The sequence below is a fragment of the Pleurodeles waltl genome, chromosome 4_1 (genome assembly GCF_031143425.1).
Source record: "Pleurodeles waltl isolate 20211129_DDA chromosome 4_1, aPleWal1.hap1.20221129, whole genome shotgun sequence".
NCBI lineage: Eukaryota > Metazoa > Chordata > Amphibia > Caudata > Salamandridae > Pleurodeles > Pleurodeles waltl.
The window spans coordinates 215105377-215127756 of record NC_090442.1 but is presented as its reverse complement, the minus strand read 5'-3'; the positions used below and the strand labels follow the sequence as shown (position 1 = coordinate 215127756).

Sequence of the window (22380 nt, the reverse complement as noted above, 5' to 3'; positions counted from 1 at the left end):
GATATATGATCAATTCCTGCTTTCTCCCTATGTGCTGGCACACTCTGTGCTGCCTAGCACCAATGCAGGTACCCTTAGTCATGGTGCAAGGGTGCCTGTGTTACAGGCAGGATTGTTTTTGTGCCGCAAGGTTCCTGTAAGGGATGTTGAGAATGAGACTGGCAACAGTTTTCTGGAGTCTTTGCATGAATTGATTTGTAATGCAGGTGCAGAGTGTGTGACCATAGCCTAGTAATCTGAAGATGAGGGCCTGGGTGACAGTGCATCTGGTGTGAGTGGGGAGGCACTGGAATATTTTGTGGTGCCTACGTAGGCTGAAGAAGCAGGAGGAGGTGATGGCATTCACCTCTTTGGCCATGTGATTCCAAGATGATTCTGAGGGTTTTGCCATGGTCAGTGGGGATGGGTGTGGGTTTCAGGTCTGTTGGCCACCAGGAGTCGTCCCATGGAGAGCTCTTGTTCTAGAAGATCAGGACTCCTGTTTTATCCATGTGGAGTTTTAGGCAGTTCTTTTGCATCCAGTGAGCTACATTTGACATGCAGGAGACAATGATGATTCAGTAGGATCTTATGACGTGGGTGAGTGGTGCCATATAGACGTTGTAGAGGGTAGGGTTCAGCCATGATCCTTGAGGTAAACCGTAGATAAGGTTTTTGGGTTCAGAGGTGTAGGGCAGGAACCTTGCTCCCTGGATCTTGTCAGAGAGAAAAGAAGCCAGCCATCTCAGGTCATGTCCATGTACTACGAAGTTGTGGAATCTTATGACGAGGGTACTGTGCTGGAGGCTGCGGAGAGGTCAAGTAGTACGAGTGCTGCATTTTCCACTTTGTCGATGATGGTCTGGATGCCAGCAGTTGCTGCAATGAGAGCGGTTTCTATGCTGTGGTTGCTGCGGAATCCAGACTGCAAAATGTCCATTAGGAAGTCCTGTTCACAATGATTGAAGAGTTATTTGTTGATAGCTTTCCCCACAATGCTGGATGGAAAGGGGAGGAGTGAGGTGAGTCTATAGTTGCTGAGCTCCTTTGGGTCCATCAAGTTTTTTTTCAGGACAGCTGTGATTTCTGAGTGTTTTCAGTTGTCCGGGATAGGTTCACTTTGGATAAAGGTGTTGATAATGGTGGTTAGGTGGGAGCTGATCAGAGCACTCCTAGGTTATAGATATGGTAGGGCAAGGGTCAGTAGGGGCTGCAGAGTACATTGTTCTTATGATTTCCGCAGTGTCTTATGAGGTGAGGGGTTTCCAATGTGTGATCTGTTAGTCCGATTTGGTAGTGGTGGCCAGCTGGTTGATGAGTTCTTGAGTCTTGCATTGGGGGGCAAAGTTACTGTAGATCTTGTAGATCTTGAGGATTTTGTTGTGAAAGAAATCAGAGAGGTTGTCGTAGAGGTCTTCTGAAGGGATGATGGAGGTAGAGGTGGCTGGGGGGTTGGAGAATTCTTTGACAATGCTGAATAGCTCTTTGCATTTGTTGGATCTGTTTCCCAGTCTGAGAGCCAGGGCTGTTTTTCTTGCCTCATTGACTTAGATGTGGTATTTCCTGTACATGGACTTATAAGTGTTTCTTGCAGTGGTGTCCTGGCTGGTTCTCCATTTTCTCTCCAGCTGTTTGCAGTGGCGTTTGGAGTTTCTAAGATCTTTGGTGTACCAGCTGGCCTGTGGGTTGATTCTTGAGTGTCTGGCACTCTTCAGGGGGGCTAGGGTGCCTGTGCCAGTAGCGCTTACTATTGATTGTGACAGGTGAATGAAGTCTGAGAGGAGATTGGTAAAGGTGGCGTGTTGTTTGGGGGGTCAGTAAGCTAGCGTGCCTTTTATGGTGGTGTGGTTGCCGGTCTGTAGTTGGAAGTGCATTTGATCCATGAAGGTTGTGTTCCCATCTATTGAGGTGGCACAAGTGATGGAGTCTTTGTGGATGACTGGGAATCCTCCTCCTGGTTTATTTGTTCTGCACTGGTGGGAGATCTTGTAGCCCAGTGGAATGCCTGTGGCGATGGTGGGTGCCGATGTGGGCTTTAGCCAGGTCTCTGTCAGGAAAGGGATGTCCTGGGAGTGTATACAGATGGTGTCCCAGGTCTCAGTGGTGTGTTTGCTGAAAGATCTGGTGTTGAGGAGCATGCATGCCAGACACGAGCTAGATGTGGCTCGTGGGGTGGGTGTGTCGGTGTAGATGAAATGACAGTGAGTGCATGAGAGAAAGGTCCTACCATGGAGTGGGGTAAGGCACGGAAGCAGCAGTGTGCATGCTGTAGGGAGGCTGTGTAGTGGCAGCGTCTGGTCAGACCGGGATCCGTGGAGCTTGGCACAGTCCAAGCCCAGACAAGCTAGTCTTTGGCGTGCTCGGAGCACTGTTGTACAGCAGCCACCATTAAGTTGTCCTGGGAGGGAGGATAGCGGGGGTGAAGGGCGGGTAATCTGGAGAATCAGCAAATCATATGACCTTTTGAGAGACAGTTGTCCCAGCAAGCCCTGAATGGATAGAGCTGGAGGCATGATAATTAGTCTATGTGCAAGTGAGACATTCCCATAGGACCCACTGAGTCCTAAGGGGTCACTCTTACTCAAATAACAAGAAGTTACTTATTGGAAAAATTAGGAGGAAACTCTTGCATAATTTAATACCACGCCGAGTTCTGATGATCCAGGGACACCATAACACTAAATGCTGTTTGTGAAAAGAGCATTATAGGTGTTAGGAAAAGCCCAGCTATGTCCCAGTATGTGTGACTTCTGTACATTAACAGATGTTCAGTGATGTTTGTTCATTCCTCCGTCTACAGTAATGTTTGGTGCATTCTCTAATTTTGTCTTTTCACTTCATTCACCAGAGAAGCTACAGATCTCCCGGTGTGACCCCGTCAGTAAATCGGAGGTAGGGCGAGCATGAAACTGGTAAGCCTCTGTCGGTAAAGAAAACTGAGGTCATGTCAATTAAATTTGAGGCACTTTGCTCAAGGTCATTACAAATCTAGAAAGTTGTTCAGGGACTGACTCCAGCGGTATTATTTGTAAAGTGTGTACACCCAGCATCACTTTGAAGCATGCTCTGAGCAGGCGATAACAAAAGTACGCTGTGAAGGCGCAGAATGGAGCAGTGAAATCTTGTAGATTTTACTGCACCAGTTCTGCAAGGTTTTTAGCGGGGGAGCGCCTACCTTGCATTCAATATACCTGGCAGAGGTATAATGTAGGGCAACGTTTTGCAAACTGGTGCAATGGTGCCCATTGCACCAGTTTGTAAATGTGGTGCAGTGTGGGGGACTGCTTGTGCCGCCACAGCATAAAAAAAAAATGATGTTACAGCGGCACAAGGGTCTTGTAAATAAGGCCCATAGATTCCAGGTGGAGTCCTTATGACTAGTGGTGTTCCCACAGCACTTAAAATCCTGTTCTGGGACAGGCCCTATCAGCATTACCAGCCACTCATTATGAGGGCCCTAAATGAAGAGAGAGGGAGCGCGTGTCAAGAGATGTTTTTGCTAGGGTGGGATGTTTCAGAGTCTTTAGTTGGAGCACTATTGGTAACGGCTGAATAAACAAGGATTGCTCCTTCAGTCAGTACATCTGAGGTCGGGACAGAAATACCTCACCCTCTGACACTGGTGCATGGATTTAAACTGTAAGCAAGAGCAATCACATTGTCACAACTGTGGGCCAAGATTGGTCTGTAAAGCCTGAAGCCATTAACTGGAGACACCCAACTTCAGACAGCTGTCTTCAAACCAGCTAGGCCCTGACCCACAAAGCTTTTCTAAATGCCTATGTAAAAATGGAAGAATGTTGGAACTGATGCTTTTGTGGCGATGCACAAAGGCAAAAAAACATCTAGGGCCAGAGTTAGCATACTTTCATACAACGTAACAAGACACCTTGCTGTGCTGCTTGAGAGGGCAGGGAAGCCATTATATGATGCATTCCTGTCCTCTCCTTGCACTGGCTTACAATGTGCTTCCTTGTGTCAACGTAGGCATCCTTGCATCATGGTGCAAGGGTGCCTGCATTGTAGGCAGGGCTGTTTTTGTGCAGGAAGGTGCACCTTCCTGCACAAAAACAGTCCTCAGTGGTATTTCATCTTTCTAAGTGTGCTGCACAACAAAAAAATAAAAATAAAATAAAGATATTTCTCCTTGCTCCGCCTCCTCTGGTAATTTGATACATTCCAGGTTTACATGTCTTGGTAAATCTGGGAAGGTGCCAAAATCCATGGGTGGAATTGTGGGACCAATGGACTCCTTCCCAGGGCAAAGTAACACAAGGCAGCGACTTGCATTGCTTTGCGCTACTCCAGGTTTACCAAGCCGCATAGGGCCACACAAGGTGGCCTTGGGTGGGTTGGTAAATCTCATTCTAGGTTTTGTCACCCTACGTCGCTTTGCATGGCGCAGTGCAACGCAAAACCTTGACAAATTTGCCCCCTAGTTCATACACACACACATACAGGTTCCATCGAAGTGTGCAGAAGTTCTTGTAACATTGTTCGGCTTCTGCATTTAGAAGTTCTGCATACATGTGCAGGTGAGCCATTCCTAATGGGAGTGTTAAGTGGAAGAGCACGCCACCAACAATGTAAGAAAGGGTTTTCACAAATATTTTACAATGCATTACAGATACTTATCCACACATTTGAATTACACCTAAACAAACAGGTAGTGGAGGTGGAGATAGTGTGTAACCGTACGCCTTTGTTAATAGGGTGCGTGTGGGAAATTAACAGATTTCTGGAAACATATGTTCATCATCAAAATCTGTGCAATTCGGGGACTCTGCCTATGAACATGCCACTTGTAGGAATGTATGTGGAATTACATGAAATAAACCCTTGCGGTATGGAGCTGGCCTCCAGTGTAGTAAAAAGACAAACATTCCCCTCCCATTCCAATAAAATTACCATTATAATGGGCATCAGCAGTAATTTTAATTACGCCATACCAACACTTATTAACTAATTCATGCCCCTAGCGCCCCTTAGTCTTGTCTCACTTCTTGAGTTGGTCATTATTTGCTTATTTGGGATATGATTATAGGTTAAGAACTTACGTCGCCTAAAATTTCAACTTGTATGCTTATGGTCCATCTAACCATCCCGCTGTTTGTTTAAAAACACTGAACAGAAAGTTGTGGTTCTTCTGGTTTTCACAGCAAATATCTGAACACCTAAAGATGTCCATAATTACCGCATTCTGCTGTATGTCATTATTGAAACAGACTTCACAACCATGCAACAGTGGCGTCCTCTCAAGGAAAGTGCAGGGCTGGCAGACGTAACACGTTATGCACTTTGACCGACGATGACGACCGGCCATTATACTTTTGTAAACAATCTTTAATGAGAATCTGAGTCAACAGGATGTTAACAAACCATGACTGACAGGAGGCAGAGTCACTGACTACTAAAATTAGCAAATGATATGCCTTTATCTATTTTTAGTGGATTGCTATTCTGGTTGGTCAAGTCACAGGGGTCGCAGAGCAGTCCTATCCAGCCTTCTTTTGAGTCCTGTTCTACTGCTGAACCTTGGACTACCAAAGTGACTCCAAGAACTGGTTGGCTTGCCTCCTGATCAGAGTCTAAGGGACAGAAAAGGCTCTAATCATCTGGAACCTGGACCTGGACCCTTGGTGGTGGTGGTACTAAAGGTGTTCATATAGCCAAAATGTAAAACATGGGACGTGGACATTTTTGGGCTAAAACTTGCTCTGAGAATCGAGAGGAGACCGGGAGCAACCTGCTCATCTATCCACTCATCTATTCGCCAAGGTACATCACGGGTTGGCTACAGCCCTCACCCTCTTCCCACTGGAGATTTTCGACTTCCAAAAAAGTGACTATGTCTGAACAAAGAAATCTGCACTGCAAGCTCATCACCAGCTCCTCAGCAATGACGCTCCCTCCTTGGACACTCTCTGCAGCCTTGCCGCACTGAATTTTACCTTCTCAGAACAATTTTTCCTGGAATTTCTTCTAAGTCCAAACTTGAGCACTGACCAGGCCCATTCCACTCTTTGTATGCAACATGTGCTCCATCATGGTCAGCCATATTTTCTTTTACTTTGGCCCAGTTTTGCACAACTAGATGTTCGCGCTTGGCGAGTTGACCTTTTAGGTGCTAGTTTTACCTCAAACTTTAAAAAGTCATAACGTCCGTTTTACTAATTGGATTTTTGTTATGTTGGTGTCAATTTATTAAAATGTCATCTATTTTTCTAAATTTCTAATTTCTTGTATTGCGTTTTCAATGTACTATTTGTGTGCTGCATAAATACTTTACACATTGCCTCTAAGGTAAGCCTGGCTGCTTTGTGCCAAGCAACCAGTTAAGCACAGGTTAATTTAGTGCTTTTGTAGTTCACTTTGACAGGGATTGTGGTTGTCACTTGAGCAGGGCTAACACCCCACTCAACCAACAATCCAATTTCTCACAGAGTGGTTAGTAAATCTCACTTAAGGCTTGTGTTGCCCATGTGTGATGCAAGAGCAATGCAATCCTTTTGTAAATCTGGCCTGGTTTTCTTAGATAACTCACTCTGTTACTCTTGTTACTTGTGACTGTGTAAAATCAGTGTGACTCCATACTCCATTAGAAACACCAATAAGAGTGACTAAACCTTTAGGCTAGTGGCATTTATTCATTCCAAAAAACATTCAAAACAACAATGCAGTAAAAAAAACAATAAATGAAAACATTAAAATAAAGAGGAAAATGCACACACAGATAGCAGGACAAATTGCATCATTAGTTTAGAGTTTTAAAAGAATAGTCATGCTCAATAGAGTACTGACTTTCTCAGTTAAATCTGTTGTGCTACCAAAATCACATCACAGTCATAAGTGCAAAGAAACCAAACATGAGTTGCGACCTCATGCACTAAAACTGTTGTTCTTTTCTAGGAGGGTACAACAGCTAGTTTAGAATTCTAGCAGCTCCTTTTACATATTAACTGGCAATCTTAGAAATGTACATAAAACACATCTCTGTTTTTCTGGTTCCTTGAGAATGGTTCTTGGTTGGCCTGCTGCATTGTGGTCAGGAAGGACCAACCAGAGCCCTTGGTATTGTTTCCCCGTAAAGAGAGATTGAGATTAAACTGAATGTGCTGAACCTTGTTCCCCAAAATGATAAGAGAAACAATTAGTTACATCAGGTTATTTAAAAAAGCAAGAGACTACAGGTTACAACCAGAAGAGGTATAAATAGGCAGGATAAAGTATTCTTGCAAAATTCTTGCTACAGTTATGACATTAAATACAATTAGACATTCGGGTGACTGTACTTTACACAGCAGTAATAGGTGAAGTAATCCCATGAAAGATTCCTCAGAATTCCCCTGAAGTGGTTTCCAACCATCATTCTTGCTCAAGGAAACAGGCGTGTGAAAAGCCATTCCCTTACCTCCAGCCAACATGCACATACCTATTTTACCCAGTATCTTTATCACTCCTATGGTAGGTGTGAGAATCTCAACCAAGGCCAAATGTACTATTGGCCAGACCACATCACAGGGCTAAGTTTGGACCCACATCTGTGGTGTGACCTGACCATTTGCCAAGTGCATCAATCCGGCAAAACGCAAAGACCCCGGTCACTGTGGGAAATGAAGATGAGGGAAGAATGCAGCAGTGTTGGGGACCACCGTTTTCTTCTCAAAGATGCCCACTCTTGTCACATAAACATTCTACTCTATGAATGGTGCCCGACCGTCAAGGGTAATTAGCAATCTTTGAAGGCTTTGAGACCACTCAAAGATACCTTTTCTTACGAATCCCAAGGAAGAGGGAACACTTCTCTGCCAACAACCCTTTCCTTGCAATTCATAGTAAATAGCAATAGTGACATTGCAGAAACATTTGGCAACATCATTGCTATCTGAATTGTCTCTCTCACAAAGCTTTTCGCTTTGCGCAGTACAATATACATTAGGCACGTTGACCCATTATTTCCTCATAGCATATCTCTACTTGGATTTATTGTAGGAAAAGCATAATTGCAAGTAAAAGAATGCAACAACTAAAACAAGGATTGAATGTAATATTCATGACAAGGAAGAACTTGATTCCTCCATATTATCACTTTTTACTTGCACTGTGTGGAGGGGAAATGGTCTCTTCTATTATCCAGAGGTCGGTTGAGTTGGCATTTAATTCTGGGGGTGCACAACCAAGGAGGTTCATGAAGTTGGACCTATTATGCATTTAACCCATCTATGCCTGGGGGTATGGTTTACCCACACAATTATTATTATTATTGAAAAATCTTACATAGCGCGTAGCTACCCCAAAGGGGTTTCTCAGTGCTTCAGCCAACAATTAGGGCGGCATGGTCAAATGGAAAATTAAAACAACCACATTTTCAGGTTCGTGTGAAAGAAAGTCAATGAAGTGCAGTTTCTTATGGACTCTGGAGTGTATTCCTCAGCTTAGGGCCCAAGTAGGAAAAGGAGCGACCACCCATCTGAGCACGTCAGTCTCTGTGGACTGTGTAGAGAGAGCAGTTGCTCGAGCGTAGCACGCGGAAGGGCTGGTAAGGAACCACCAATTCTTGCAGGTAGCGCGATCTGGCTTTATGTATGAAGCATAATGCTTTAAACTGGATGCACTTGTCTACTGCGATCCAATGAAGGTCACCGAGGAGACCTGCCACAGATGCATGTTTCGGTAATTGGAACAGAAGCCTGGCAGCAGAATTCTGTACCACTTGAAGGTGTCTCACAGAGGCCTTATCGGCCCCAAGATACAGAATGTTGCTGTAGTCCAGCCACAATAAAATCAAGGCCTGGCTAACTGTCCTTTGAGCTAACAGAGCATCCAAGGGATCTTTTTAAGCCATTTCAGAGTAGCAGAACAAGGCTACTTTAGCCACTTGTTGTTTCATTGACAGGCTGGAATCCAGCCAGAAGCTTAGGTTCTTTACCTTGTAGGCTGGTTCAGGAAGTACGCCTAACGTCTCCAGCCAGTGTTGAGGTCCCCAAAGCAGGAGATTCTTGCCCAACACCACTAACTCTGTCTTATTGCCATTTAATTTTAGAGGGTTGGTGTTCATCCAGGTGGAGTTAAGACTCAGACAGGAATTCAGTGCCCCGGGACTGTGATCCTGAGCAGATGACAAGGAGAAGATCATTTGAGTATCACCTGTATAGAAAAACAGGGTGAGGCCACAACTTTCCACCAAGTCTGCTAAAGTGTGGACATAGATATTAAATAGAATCAGGCTGAGGGCTGATCCTTGAGGGACTCCTGAAGTCAGAGCATTTTGGTTGGATGCCACACTAGCCAAGAACACTTGGATGGTGCAGTCCACCAGAAAAGAGGTCAGCCACAATTGAGCCGACCCTTGGAGACCCAGGTGAGACAGTCTTTCTAAGAGGAATGAATGTGACACAGGATTGAATGATGCACTGCGATCGAGAAGATCATCACAGCTGTACCCACCCGCCTCATCCAAAAGCTGTCTCAGATGTTCAGTGACTGCTAGAAAGGCAGATTTGGTACTGTGTCCCGCTCTGAATCCTGAATGTGAAGTATGTGGAGCATCTTGGGACTCCACAAATGCCGTCAGTTGCATGTTGATGTGTTTCTCTAAGACTTTGGAGAGAATTAGCAGCTTTGAGATAAGTCTGATATTAGACCAGTTGGAAGCATCCAGATAAGGATTTTTTTAGTAAGGACAAGACCACGGCATGCTTTCATGCTTGGGGTATGTGTCACTCTAGTAAGGAAGAATTCAAAAGACCGGCCAAAAGTTATAAAAGGTGTGGACTGAAGGTACCCAGCTTAGCAGGAGGGAGAGGATCTAGTGGAAAGCCCAAATTTATTGACCTCAGTAGAGTCAGAAAGAGAAGAATGTCCAACGGGACCAGTGACTTCATTATATGAGAATTACGGCCCGCATCTGAAGGACTAGCTTCGCCAATTAGAAGTTGCATCCGTGAGCTGGTATTCTGGATGTTACCCTCTAGCTGGGATATGCCTGTCTAAGCTGTCATTAGAGAGTGTTGAATGTTTATCACCTTATTGATGAAAAAGCACTCAAGCTCCTTGCATCGTGATTGAAACAGCAAAAGGGGTGGAGCTATATTACCAGTTTCTGAAAGTTCTTTGACCACTTTAAATAGTGTTCTGGAGCAATTTTGGGCTCAGAGATTTTACCAGAGAAAAATGTGGCTCAGTATTTCTGCTGTGCGCATTATAGTATTTTAGGGCTGCTTTATATTTGAGTTTTCTATTTTCATCATACAATTTCCTCCAGGACCTTTCCAGTCCCTTACATAGTTTCTTCTCTTTGAGTACAGCCTTTAAACAACGGGGCAGGGGGGTGAAGCCTAGTTGAGGATTTGGGTTTGGCTGGCAGAATAGCAGCCATAGAGTCTTGAATCCAGTTATCAACCGTAGGGTGGTCTAAGTCAACCTTCTGCACCAGTGATGTGTTCAGTAAGTGTGTATTGAGAGAGGATATGTCTAGTTTGGACCAGTTTCTGGACATGACTTGGGGCCTGGCTGCCATCAAAGAGTATAAAGAGTAATTAGGTATGGATACAGGCACTGCAAAGTGGTCAGACCAAAGTAATGGCAGGGGAGGGTCTGTAGTATGTCCGTAAATGTTTGAGAAAATGGGGTCTAGAAGATGGCCTACCTTGTGTGTGGATGCAGACTTAATTAGATCAAGGTTCAGTGCACCCAGGTCCTCTGTGATAGCTTAGTCACAATTGCAGGTGGGTTGTTCCAGGTGAACATTCAAGTCTCCAAGCAGAGTAGGGTTGGTTTCTGCTCAATATATATAGAGAGAGAGCAGGTCAGGAATTACTGAGCATCAATTTTCCGCATAACCAGGAGGGTGGTAAATTAAAACACTGGAAACTGTGAAGTTGGGAGTAAGACAGAGAGAGAAGAATAAAGCTTTACAGGCAGAGATGGAAAGATCCAATATCTTAAACTGGTAGATGTCCCTAAAAACAATGGCTATCCCACCTCCTAGCTTGGCCTTGTGATCCATTCTGACCATGCAGTAATTTTTAGGCATTGTGGCAATGACATCGGGCAGTGAGCCCTCATGCAGCCATGTTTCCGTCAGTAAACAAGGCATCAGGGTCCTTATCCAGCAGGAAATTGTAGATATGCTGCTAATGGCTTACAGGGGAGCAACAGTACTAAAAAAGCGCATTTCGCTTCTGTGCGGACTACCAGCGGTAGATTTGGCCTTACTACCATAGCCCAGGGAGCGGAAGACCTCTACGCTGGCAGAGCTAGTGATGTTGTCAATTGGTTTGCAAGAGAAATTGCAATAATTGCAGTATTGTGGGCTACTTGGGGGTTGAGACGAGCCCAACAAGGCTCTAAGGAGGTGGGTCAAAGTTCCTTGAGCTGATCTGTAGAGAATACCTTTTTTACCTGGCTTGAAAGGTGCAGGGTTTCTGGCCCCTGGGCACATTAGGGTGCGGATGAATACAGAAGGGCATGTGTTAGGCACTCCTTTGGCACACCAGAAGTGCGTCGGCTCCATAGCCGCTCCAAATAGAGCCATAAGCAGAAAGAAACTAGACCGCTGACTATGAAGTGAGCATAGGCCAGCCAAAATGGCTGCTATTCAATATGTACGTGAGCGGGGCACTTAAACACATGCACCATGATCTCCTCAAAAATGAAATAAAAGGTTAAAACAAGCATTTGCATTGCAATGGGTCTCGCATTTGCTTGAGTTACAGCTACTAGCGTTGTAAACGCCTAACCGGACATTTCTTGCCACATAATTTGAAAATGAAAAGTAAAACAGTTTCATATAAGCGAGCCAATTCACAGCACCACGGCCGCCATGAGCATCAGCGTGAAGAGGGACACAAAAGGAAAAAGAAGTTCGCGCACAGTCAAACTTATTGGCAAAAGTGCAATTATCCATGTAAGGGGAGCAATGGCCAAGGCGGTAACAAAACCTCCCCAAGGAGGGACAAACGTAAACCATTTACCAAAGTCATTGAAGGATTTTTAAAGGCCAAGCCCAGGAACGAGTGGTAGTGGTGGGCATGAAGTGGGCATTGTTAAAAGCCCAGATACATACCAACATGTCGGAAAAGCAGCGCTTGCGCGCTGCCATGCTCGACCTAAAAAACACCGAAGTCCCCTCAACACAAATAAAGACCAAATTTGTGACAGCCATGTGGTCAGAAGTGAGTTTTAAAAGGTAAAACGTAGTGGTGCCATCAGACCCCTCACCTGTGTCAGTGAGCTCTGCACCATGGCCACTCTAAATAGAGCTGGGTGCAGAAAAAAAGTAGACCGCTGACTACGCAGTGAGCATGGGCCAGCCAAGATGGCCGCTATTCAATAAGTATATGAGCAGGGCACTTAAACACACGCACCATGTTCTCCCCAAAAATTAAGTAAAACATTTTTTTAAAAACAAGAAAAATAGCATGGCAATTGCAGGACAAATCCACAAAAGCCTTTTAAAATGCACAAATAAAGTATTACACCTGAATGATTATTTTACCTACATTGCAAAACATCTAAAACTGGAATTTCCAGGGAAAATTCAGATACAAGTAACATAAATAGAAATGACTGTGCCGTCTTTGTACTTTTACTTATAAGAAGTTGGATATTTTGGGCCACATTTACACAGACATGTAAGAGTACATAAAACAGCACTCCTGTAGTTAAAAAGTACGTTTTACTTGCAGTTAAAAAAGTCAGTTTTACTTGTTTTGCACTTACTTTTTTAAGCTTTGTTAAAATCACAAACTCTTTATAATCCAAGTCAATTCAAAATGCATTGGTCTCATCTTCAGTGGACAAAACTAGGCCTCTAAGGACTTCTGGAGGGAGCATTACTTTTCTGTTTTTCGACTTGGGAAGAAGCAATGATTTTGGAAACATGGAGAACTGCAGGATGTTTTACAGCCACTCGGGTCAAAGTGATCCATAACCACATTTTTTAATTGAAAATGTATGGTAAAGGAATGAAACTACTTCATTTTCTGAGAAGGCTATCTTTACTGCATAGGCAAGAAGTACACAGAGTGATGATTTGGCCAACTGTGGTCACCATCTACTGGCCATCATAAAATGTTGGCTGCTACAGTTGCATTCACTGTTTTTAACTTTGGTTTATTTTGATACCCTTAGATCATGAAAAGAGAATTTGTATTAAAAAAAAAAGATTGTTGTAGAATAATGAGAAATGGCGACAAGACCAGTGAACACAAAAATTACATCCAACTTAGTATGTTTTTCAGGTTACCCCATAATATGTGTGAATGTCTGTCCCAAGAGACCCCCACTTGGGATAGGCTCACATTATAAATATTCTGATTGACTGGTACTAATTGCACACACCTTCCTGGAAAATGATCCAATATCTGAGGCTCAATGACGGCTTCATGCTGTCAGTAACAGGGCATCACCTGCTTATTAAATGTTCTCAAAGTTATATTCGCACAGTCCATATATTTCATTTTTCACCTTTATTGTAGCCTCACTACCCTAAAGCTCACATTCCAAGAACTCCTTAAACATAATGTAAGCACCAATAAGGTTTTAGGTTCTTAAAATCAGCCTTACAGTCCTATAATACAAGGGATTCTGTTACCTCTGTATATTCACCAGTCTCTAATTTCTTTATAATTGGCGACTTGTGATGCATCCATTCACCGATTATACAGAAAAGACATCAGAACTTGACTATTATAAGTTATCACAGTCCAGTTCAGACATCACAATGCCTCCTGCCAGCAGGCGAGGTGAAAGGCAGGTCAGGTCATGGAGCATCACTGGAGCAGCTGTTTAACAACGAAAACTGAATGCTGCCTTTCTTTCTTCTGCTCTATTTTTCTAGCTTATGAAGACAAGCAGAGAGGACATCTTTATTTTGGGCACTCCTTAGAGAGAGAAAAGCTGGAATCTTTCTGCATATTTTTAACACATTCTGAGCTACTGCAGCTTTTTGAAAAAAATGACTGACTTCTATTGAACTGTATGTGATATCTGTTTGCAACAAATGTCTAATAAGTTTTTGATGTGTTTAATTTTTCTCCAGGTTTTATTTTTATTCTTCAGGTTTGCAAACATGCTCGCTCTTTCATTTGAAAGAGCTAGGCACCAAGGTTTTAAGTGGATTGTGTGGAATGTGATGGTGTTACCATGTATTATGTAGGATAAGGTGCCCCCTGGCGTACATGATGAAGATACTGCAAGTCACCTCGACGTTCCATCACTTTATAAAGGAACTAAGCCTTCAGCCCCGTTCCTCTATATGATTATGGAACTCCTCGTGAATTGCAATATCCACATAATGTATCGCAGGAGGACTTTATACCTTCTATAATGTAGCCTACATTCATTTCTTATAAAAAGCACGTTCTGACATCACACAGCCCTTGATACCAAAAGTCAATACTGATTTATAATAATTATGAGTAGTGAAGTTACGACTTATGACGTTCCACTTCTGGACTGCAGGTGGCAGTAGCTACCCACATATATATTACATAAGCCCATACATTTTTGCAAACTACGGTTTGAGGTAATTTAAGTGTTCTTTTGCCCAATGAATTCAAGCAGTAACACACCCCCAGGTGGGTACATTAAAAGGAAATTGCAAGTCACCTTAGACTTTCTTGACCTTATAGTAGCACTTGCCCTTTCATCCGGTGTCTCTATACGGTCATGAAATTCCTCACATTTTAACATGTATACCAATGCACAAGATCCCCTTGTCTGCACCTGAATTCTCCCTACAAAAAGGCCAACGCCATCCTAGTAACTGCGTTTGAAAACAGTTCACGAAAAGGCGACTGGCACCTCTCACTTCTTCAATCGCACCTACAAAACTACCACTCAAACTTTGAGGAGAAACTTAAAATGTGCCTAACTTTAGTAATTCCTTTTAAAATGAGCTGAGGTTTAAGAGAAGACTTGTTGGAATTTAACTATAGGCATTTCAGTAGTAGAGGCTCTGGCCACTGAAACTCTTAATTCCACAGGTAAGAAGGGAAAGGTCTCCTTAAGGATCTTGATGACAAAGAAGGAGCTCACTGTCCTGTAACCTGTGAGCCGAACGGGAGGGCGTTAAATGAGCCCGAGGTTTTTTGTGGTTGCCGCAGGTGGTAAAGAGCCCCGGCTCTCAGGATCTGGAGTTCGGACCAGAGTTCTGCAACCCCAACCAGAATCCCAGTCTTTTCGGCGTTAAGTTTTAGCCAGTTCCCCTTCATCCAGGTGTTAATTTCAGTCATACAAGACTTAAACTTGTCCGCCACCAGTGCCAAGTGGTCAGACATTGAGTCACTCATTTGGGTGTCGTCCGCATAGGAGAAACCCTGGAAACCAAAAGATTACACCAATTTCGTCAACGGAGCCACATAAAGATTAAACAATGTGGACTGAGGGTTGACCCCTGCGGGACTCCACAAGGAAGCTGGAACGGTTTGGACCTGCAGCCCCCTCAACTAACTGTGTGGGTCCTGTTTTCCAAAAAGGATCCCAGGAGATCCAGAGCAGTATCCCTCGGCCTGGCCTGTTGCATTCTTCGCACCAAATGGAATGGAGATTTTGTATGGAAGGCCCTGGACAACTCCAGCATTACCAGGATTGCCGTGCCCCACACATCCACCTGGCAGCAAATAAATCATCTGCTAGGATCAATGCTGATTCAGTGCTAGGGCCCCTTCTGAACCCCTTCTGAGATGTGTCCAGCAGTTCATGAGCGGTTCTGAACTCAGCTAATTCTTGATTGATATACTTCTTAAAAATGTTAGCGTCACTCACAAAAGAGAAATCTGGTAAAAGTGAACTACTACTCATCAGCGCACTACAGCACCGCAGTCTTTTTTTCATTTTTATGCTATTGGCATAGGGGCTTGATCGACTGAGCTCAGAGTCTCTCGGCCTCGCCGCATTAGAGATCCTAACAGGGATGAAGGTTCATGCTTCACGGCCTTCAAGAAAAGGAAACCCTGCTCCTGCCCCAACACCTATACAACTGGCCAGAAAAGCACACCTCTCATGTTTATTTTGGAAGCACCGTCACCCTTAAAAGGGTGATAAAATGGTGTTTGTTTGTGTCACTATGCTGGGGGTGAAAATCTTAATTATAAGCGAGGCTGCTTTTTCTTTTTTTTTTTTTTACCATCCGTTTAAAAACAATGCTGTGTACGCGCAGCGAACGGGTTGCCACATTATTGGCTTTCGATGATGGACACTACCAGCTGCCCTCGCAACCTCCGGCGATCCTCATTGGAGTTGAGGACCTTTCCGCGGCTCATCCCTCAGACTGGAAGACACATTAAAGTCATGTTCCCTCCTTGTAAAAATCTTTAAAGCAACATTACTATGTGCCTTACCTCTCCCAAACTCCTGCTTCTATTACACCAGCCCTCATCTTCTTCGTGGAAGGTTGTGAATTTGCCAGTAATGAATAAGGTTCCGGAACTACTTAATTTTATCTTTATTCTTACGTACATTTGCCTTTGATTTGGACTAAAAAAAAAAGTCTCCTATATTTTAGGATTTGTTGCCTCTTTTGGTCAGGCTCCACGGTGACAAGTTTGTAGTTGGGTCGAGAGACGACTTCCGTTACAAAACGCCTTAAATAAATACATTATATACTGCTCTTTTACAGATGAAAGGGTGTACAAATTATAGATCTGGACTTTGTTTTAGAGCAGGGTGCTAATGTGCAGTCTGCAGAAAAGTGTAATGTAATTTTCAGTACAACCTTAGTTTCCACGAGTGGATTTTCCGCTAGAAGTATTACCAGAGCGATTTATGGTCCGGCTCACTCATCCACTGACTGAGAAGATGGGAACATAAAATCGTCTAAATAAAGTCAGCCTCCGAGTATAAATTGAGTACTTGTCACCAAAATACATTAAATCAATTAACTTGGAAGGTGTGCATTTACACAATATTTATCCTTCACCTTCCATACTGTGACAAAAACTATTTCCTTGTGACATCTTTTAAACTGTAAAATGTTCAAATCCCAATCCAGAGATGTTTTTTTAGCGTTCTTAAACAGCAAGTCTACTGTGGCACACAGCATATACCTAGTAAATAGCACCGCGGGATTTTTTAAAATTGCTATGATAGTTGTGCACGATAAGGCAGTGCTCAGTTACCAAGGAGGGACTTTTAGGAAATAAAAGGAAGCATAGAATAGTGTCATACAGCTTACCGGAGACGGGGGGCAGTAGAGAGCCATGACTTCAAACACACAGCTCTGCAACTTGGAAATGAGTTCAACTGTACAAAGAGGGCATTTGCTCGCAACACTCACACCTGTACACTGAAGAAATGTTGCACTGATGATAAGTCACCTGATTTCTGGATGTAAATAAATACCCTTCTTGGTTCTCATCTTTAGTAGCATTACTACCCACAGCTGTAAATATCATTTTGAACAGAAGTGAGCTGTCCCTCCGTCTGCGGTTCACCCAACTCTACTGTAAACATCTACCATCAATTTATCCCCTCATTTTATTTAAGGGGCACAGTAGTCAATGTCTTTATTAAGAAAATGTGTCAAAAGGGGATACTTTCTGTCTACTACAGTTTGATTGGGAAGAGATTTATTGAACTGATTGCATGTTGAGTAAAATGATAACTCAGTTCAGATTTCCCAGCTACATGGTTTTGGGTGCGTCTACCAAAGTGGACCTTCATGTTACTAGATAGTTCTGTCAAGACTCTCAGTTGACTTTACTGATTTATCTCCTACATAAATGAGTGTTCTACTGATGTAAAACATCACTGAATGAATTCTACATCAATAACGATAGAGGAAAAATGGTAGTTGCTAGACGAGTGAATCAACATTTCTGGTCAACCACATGAAACTGGCTTTGAGAGGACACAGCAGCATACCAGTAGATTTTGAGTAAAACAATATGGCATAATATGCAGATTTTAAATCAAGCAGGAGCTTTTAAAAGAAAAAACAACAAACAATGCCAAGCTTCTCTGAGAGCCAGCACTAGATTTTACAACAGGAAATATTGGTTTCTAAAGCAGGATTTTGTTCTTGGCACCTTAAGCCTAACATGTTTTTATTCTTTGGGGGACTTGCTGTCGGTGTAGTGGTTACTTGTCTTGAAGATATTACATTCTGACTTTTTACTCCGCAAATATGTTTGATAGTTTGATACTCCCTGGCGTTTAATGCAATAAAAAGTACTCCTTGTACAGACTCAGGGTATTATCAAGGGTCTCACTAATTGTGTGTTGGTGGTTTTCCACAAGTATCTATAGAGGGTGATTAGCATCCCTGTGTCTTTCTCAGAGACATTTCCTCCTCCACGTGTGTGGTGGTGAATCACTGGTAAAGCCAGCCACAGCACACTGACAAGACCACTGGCTCTGGGATGAGAAGGGAAATAACATATGACGTCTTCGGCAGTATGCCGGATTTTTACTTTAGGGGAAAGTCAATTTGATAGTGTGCCTATAGTGTTTTAAATTATAAACTATCCCCATACAATATGTACAAAAGAAACCACACAAAGGAAGTTTCAAGTCTTCTCAATTGTAAAATGCGATTTTACCTTCATATGAGGGTCAGAGACCAGGCACATCAAAAAATAAGAGACTGCAGATTAAGCCATTGACAAAACTGAGGTACAAACCCATTAATCACAGTCTCTTTAACCAGTAAGCCCGACACCTACACGTGACCATTACCTAGTAACACAAGTCAATGACCAGTGAACCATCCACTGCTTAATTTGTGCTGTTTGTTGAAGGTGGTGGGCGCCTGCACTATTTTGTTATGCTCTGTGACTTTGAGAGATATTTATAATTGTGTTGCTTTGCCCTTGTGCCACGCAAGGGGGCGCAAGGTCAAAGCAACAACAAAGTACGTTTTTTCAAGCCACACAAGGCCACCTTGCATGGCCCTGGATGGCTTGATAAATGTGGAATAATGCAAGGCAGCACAAATAGCTGCCTTCGTTCCTCTGTCCCAGAGAGGAGTTCCATGGGTGGAGCGTGTGTGTTCCACGCATACACCCATTGATTTTGGCGCATTCCCAGATTTACTAACACTGGTAAACCTGGGAATACATCAAAAAGGAGAATATTTCTTCTTGTTCTTTCCTCTAAGTAGGGTGCATTCTGCAGCGCACCTAGAGGATTGTTTTTTAATCCTGCCAGCAATGCAAGCGCTGGTGCAGCACGGTACAAGGGTGCCTATGCTGGCGTAAACACATTGTACGCCAGCACAAGGAAAGCACAGGAATGCACCATATCATGTTAAATACAGCACATTCCCGGCCTTTACCTTTCACACAGAGCAGCCCAGCAAGGTGGCTTGTTGCACTGCGTGAAATAATAATAAATCTCCCCCTGGCATTTTATCATCACATTATGGCCCAAGAGAGAGAAAGAGCGAATAGGAAGAATGGAGGATGAAGCTAAGAAGAGCAAAACAGTGAAAGAAAGCAGGGATATGAAAGAGCCCGCAAAAAGGAGATAAAGACACGGGAAGTGTTTGGTAGCAGAAGAAAGAGGCACAAGGTGGAATGAAATCCAAGCAGCCTCGGTGTACCACAAATCCAGCATTTGGCAGCAGCAGCAGTGGGCTCCTAGGAATAACTTATTAATTAGTATGATTATGTTTACAAATGTAACACTGGGACCAACTACTGATCTTGTAACCGGGGTCACATACGCAATGGCCAGGGCATATAACCAGGGCTTGGTGGCACACATTAGACCTGCCTAATCTCTGACACAAAATGTGTACACACTAGATGCTGGTTGGGAAAGCATGCAGATGAAGGCAGTATATTCCGTGGCTTGCCCACTTAGAGTAGTACCCGCACACATAGCTAGAATTCAGTTTAGAATGGAGAACTAAACTCTTTTGAACATTGAACGCGAGTGCCTAGCCCCTGGGATTGACGCCGAGTGCCTCATTTCACTTAAAAGATGCTTGCAAAAGCCTGATTTTCAGACTCCCGCCTAACTGCTGGTAAGTAAATGCAGCCCCCTTTGCCTATTCAAGTACAAATTTACAAATTACCGAACACTCCATATCCGGAGCATGAAAACAATTACTGACCTTAAAGGGCCAATCGTGTATAACGTAGTCCACTCCACTAAATGCCCATGTGCCTTTCCTGTTGAATAAGCCATAGCAAAGGAAGCCATTGCTGTGCTTCAAAGACCCTTGAGTGGCCATCAGAATTCTGTGATAGAGAACCTAAAAACAACAGGATTCACGAGTGCACCATTACACTAGATTGGCACCTTAACTGTCCCTTTAAAAACTATGCCCTTTGGCAGCACATCCTCTATTCTCAGACCAATCAGAGCCATCACATGTGCTTCTATGGACGGAAATTGCTGCTATAGTCATCTAAACATGATTCAGTGTCAGCAACACAACACAAACCAGGAGCCCATAAGCCAAGAGGCAACAAGTGGCTCTGGTTTAGGTCAATACAAATTCATTAAAAAAACATCATTGCCTTTTGGGTTAATTCACAAAAACAATTCATGCAACTTGACTGTCAGTTGTCTTTTTCCTTTACAACTTTTGCACAAAACAAAAAAAAAAATCAAAAAAATATGCTTCTTCCTTCCAAAATACAGAATACAACGTCTTTAAGGTTTCACTAATATTTGGCATGAGGTCTTTGAGGCACAACTGTCTTCGAGGGTGAAAATGCTCCTCCAAGCCCCTCCCACAGCTGGAGTTGCTAGTCCTTCACAAGTCTGTAGATATGATGCTGAGCCCCATGCTCACTGGCGGACACCTCAAACACATAAGCTATGCACAGCAACGTCTCCTGAGTATCCCTGTTTGCCACCACCTAAGAAAAGAAAGAGAAGAACTATTTTAATGAGCAGAAAATGATTTTTTTGTAAATTTCAGTACAGTGTACAAACATTCCAAATTATGTTTACATAATGTACAAACATTTCAAATGGTGTTTTCTAAGCAGCTTGTTATGAAGCAAATAAGTCTCGTTTCAAGTATTGTCTTTACTGAATAGTAACAACAGCCTCCCTCAGCCTCATCAGCTGTTCAGTTAGCATTCTCCAGCTGTAACTGTCACCCAACAGCTTTGGAATGTTAGAATGCACCACCCTGGAGCAAACCAGGGGGAAGGATCAGGACAAGTACTGCGAAATTGGGATAAACCATGTGCTGAATATTATAGAATTATTTCATAAACAAAGAAAACAAGAATACATTACAACACCACCTTCCTCCTATACAAAACGAGAAACATAAATTCAGTAGGAGATAAGAACTAATTACACATTGGAACAACAAAACTCACAGCTCCACTTCACCCCTTCAGATTTTTGTTAAAAACATTGCACTTCAAACTACCCCCACAGTTATTGCATAATGTAATTCTTGTGCCATCCTGGAGCCTTATGCAGTCTTGTATCACTAGGGTCAGTTTTGATACCAGAGCATTTCTTGGCTTTCTCCATGGAATTTCCATTGACTGGAAGGTGGTGATTTGGAGTCAATCTATCCATGCTCCACAACCTTCCGTCCTCGAGTGTGACTAAATTTTTTCCCACTGCAATGATCTTCAATGGTTTTGAACATGTACTCCCTCCACGACGTCGAGAATAAGGAAGTTTGATTACCACCCATTCTCCCACCTTCCAATATCTCTGCTTAGTACCATGTTTCGTCACCTATTTTCTTATATTTCTTTTGATGGAGTTCCACTTATTGATTCATTCTTTCTCAACAAAAAAATGTGGGTTCTTCACCTCCCAACCAACTCGGACATTTTAGTACTAGGGGATTTACCTTTTTGGGCTAGAAATGGTGAAATGTTTGTGACTAGGTTAGGTGTTGTGTGATATGACCAAAGCATGTTTTGAAGTGCCTTGTCTGCTGGAATGCTTGACATGAGCTAGTTGTAGACAATCCTTAATCATGAGGTTGACTCTTTCGACTAACCAATTTGCTCCAGGGAAATACAGTGCTGTTTTAAGGTGTTACGGACATCTCAGCAGAGGTAAATTGCACCCCCTTATCAGTAATGAGCGTGCTGGGAATTCCTTCTGAAATGAAAGCTACCATAAGAAACTTTATGAGAATATTAGTAGTGATATTACCTACCACTCTAGTCATTACCCAGTATGAGTGATTGTCCACCAGCACTAACATGAATTTCCCCTTCCACATGGACACTTTAGTAGGACCTATGATATCCAAGCCTAGTTTGTCCCATGGTTTGGAAGGAACACTTATAGGGGATAAACAGGAATTCCTTGTGATTTTAGATTTATCACTCAAAGCTTAAATTAAGCAACCTTTTACTTTATTTTCAATTAAAAGTGTCCATCCTTGGGAACCAATATGTGGCTCTAACTTTAGCCTTGTTGATGCTTCTACCTAAATGGCCTTTGTGTGCAATCTACGCA

General features: G+C 43.1%; 1 protein-coding gene across 1 annotated transcript in view; it reads right to left on the bottom strand.

Moving 5' to 3' along the window:
- Positions 1-6606: 6606 nt before the first annotated feature.
- Positions 6607-22380, bottom strand: part of TEAD4 (TEA domain transcription factor 4) — a 421536-nt gene continuing 405762 nt past the window's right edge. The window contains exon 11 of the mRNA XM_069227506.1: positions 6607-20795. Coding sequence (XP_069083607.1) covers positions 20682-20795 — 114 coding nt within the window. The 3' untranslated portion in view covers positions 6607-20681. The remainder of the gene's footprint in view (positions 20796-22380) is intronic.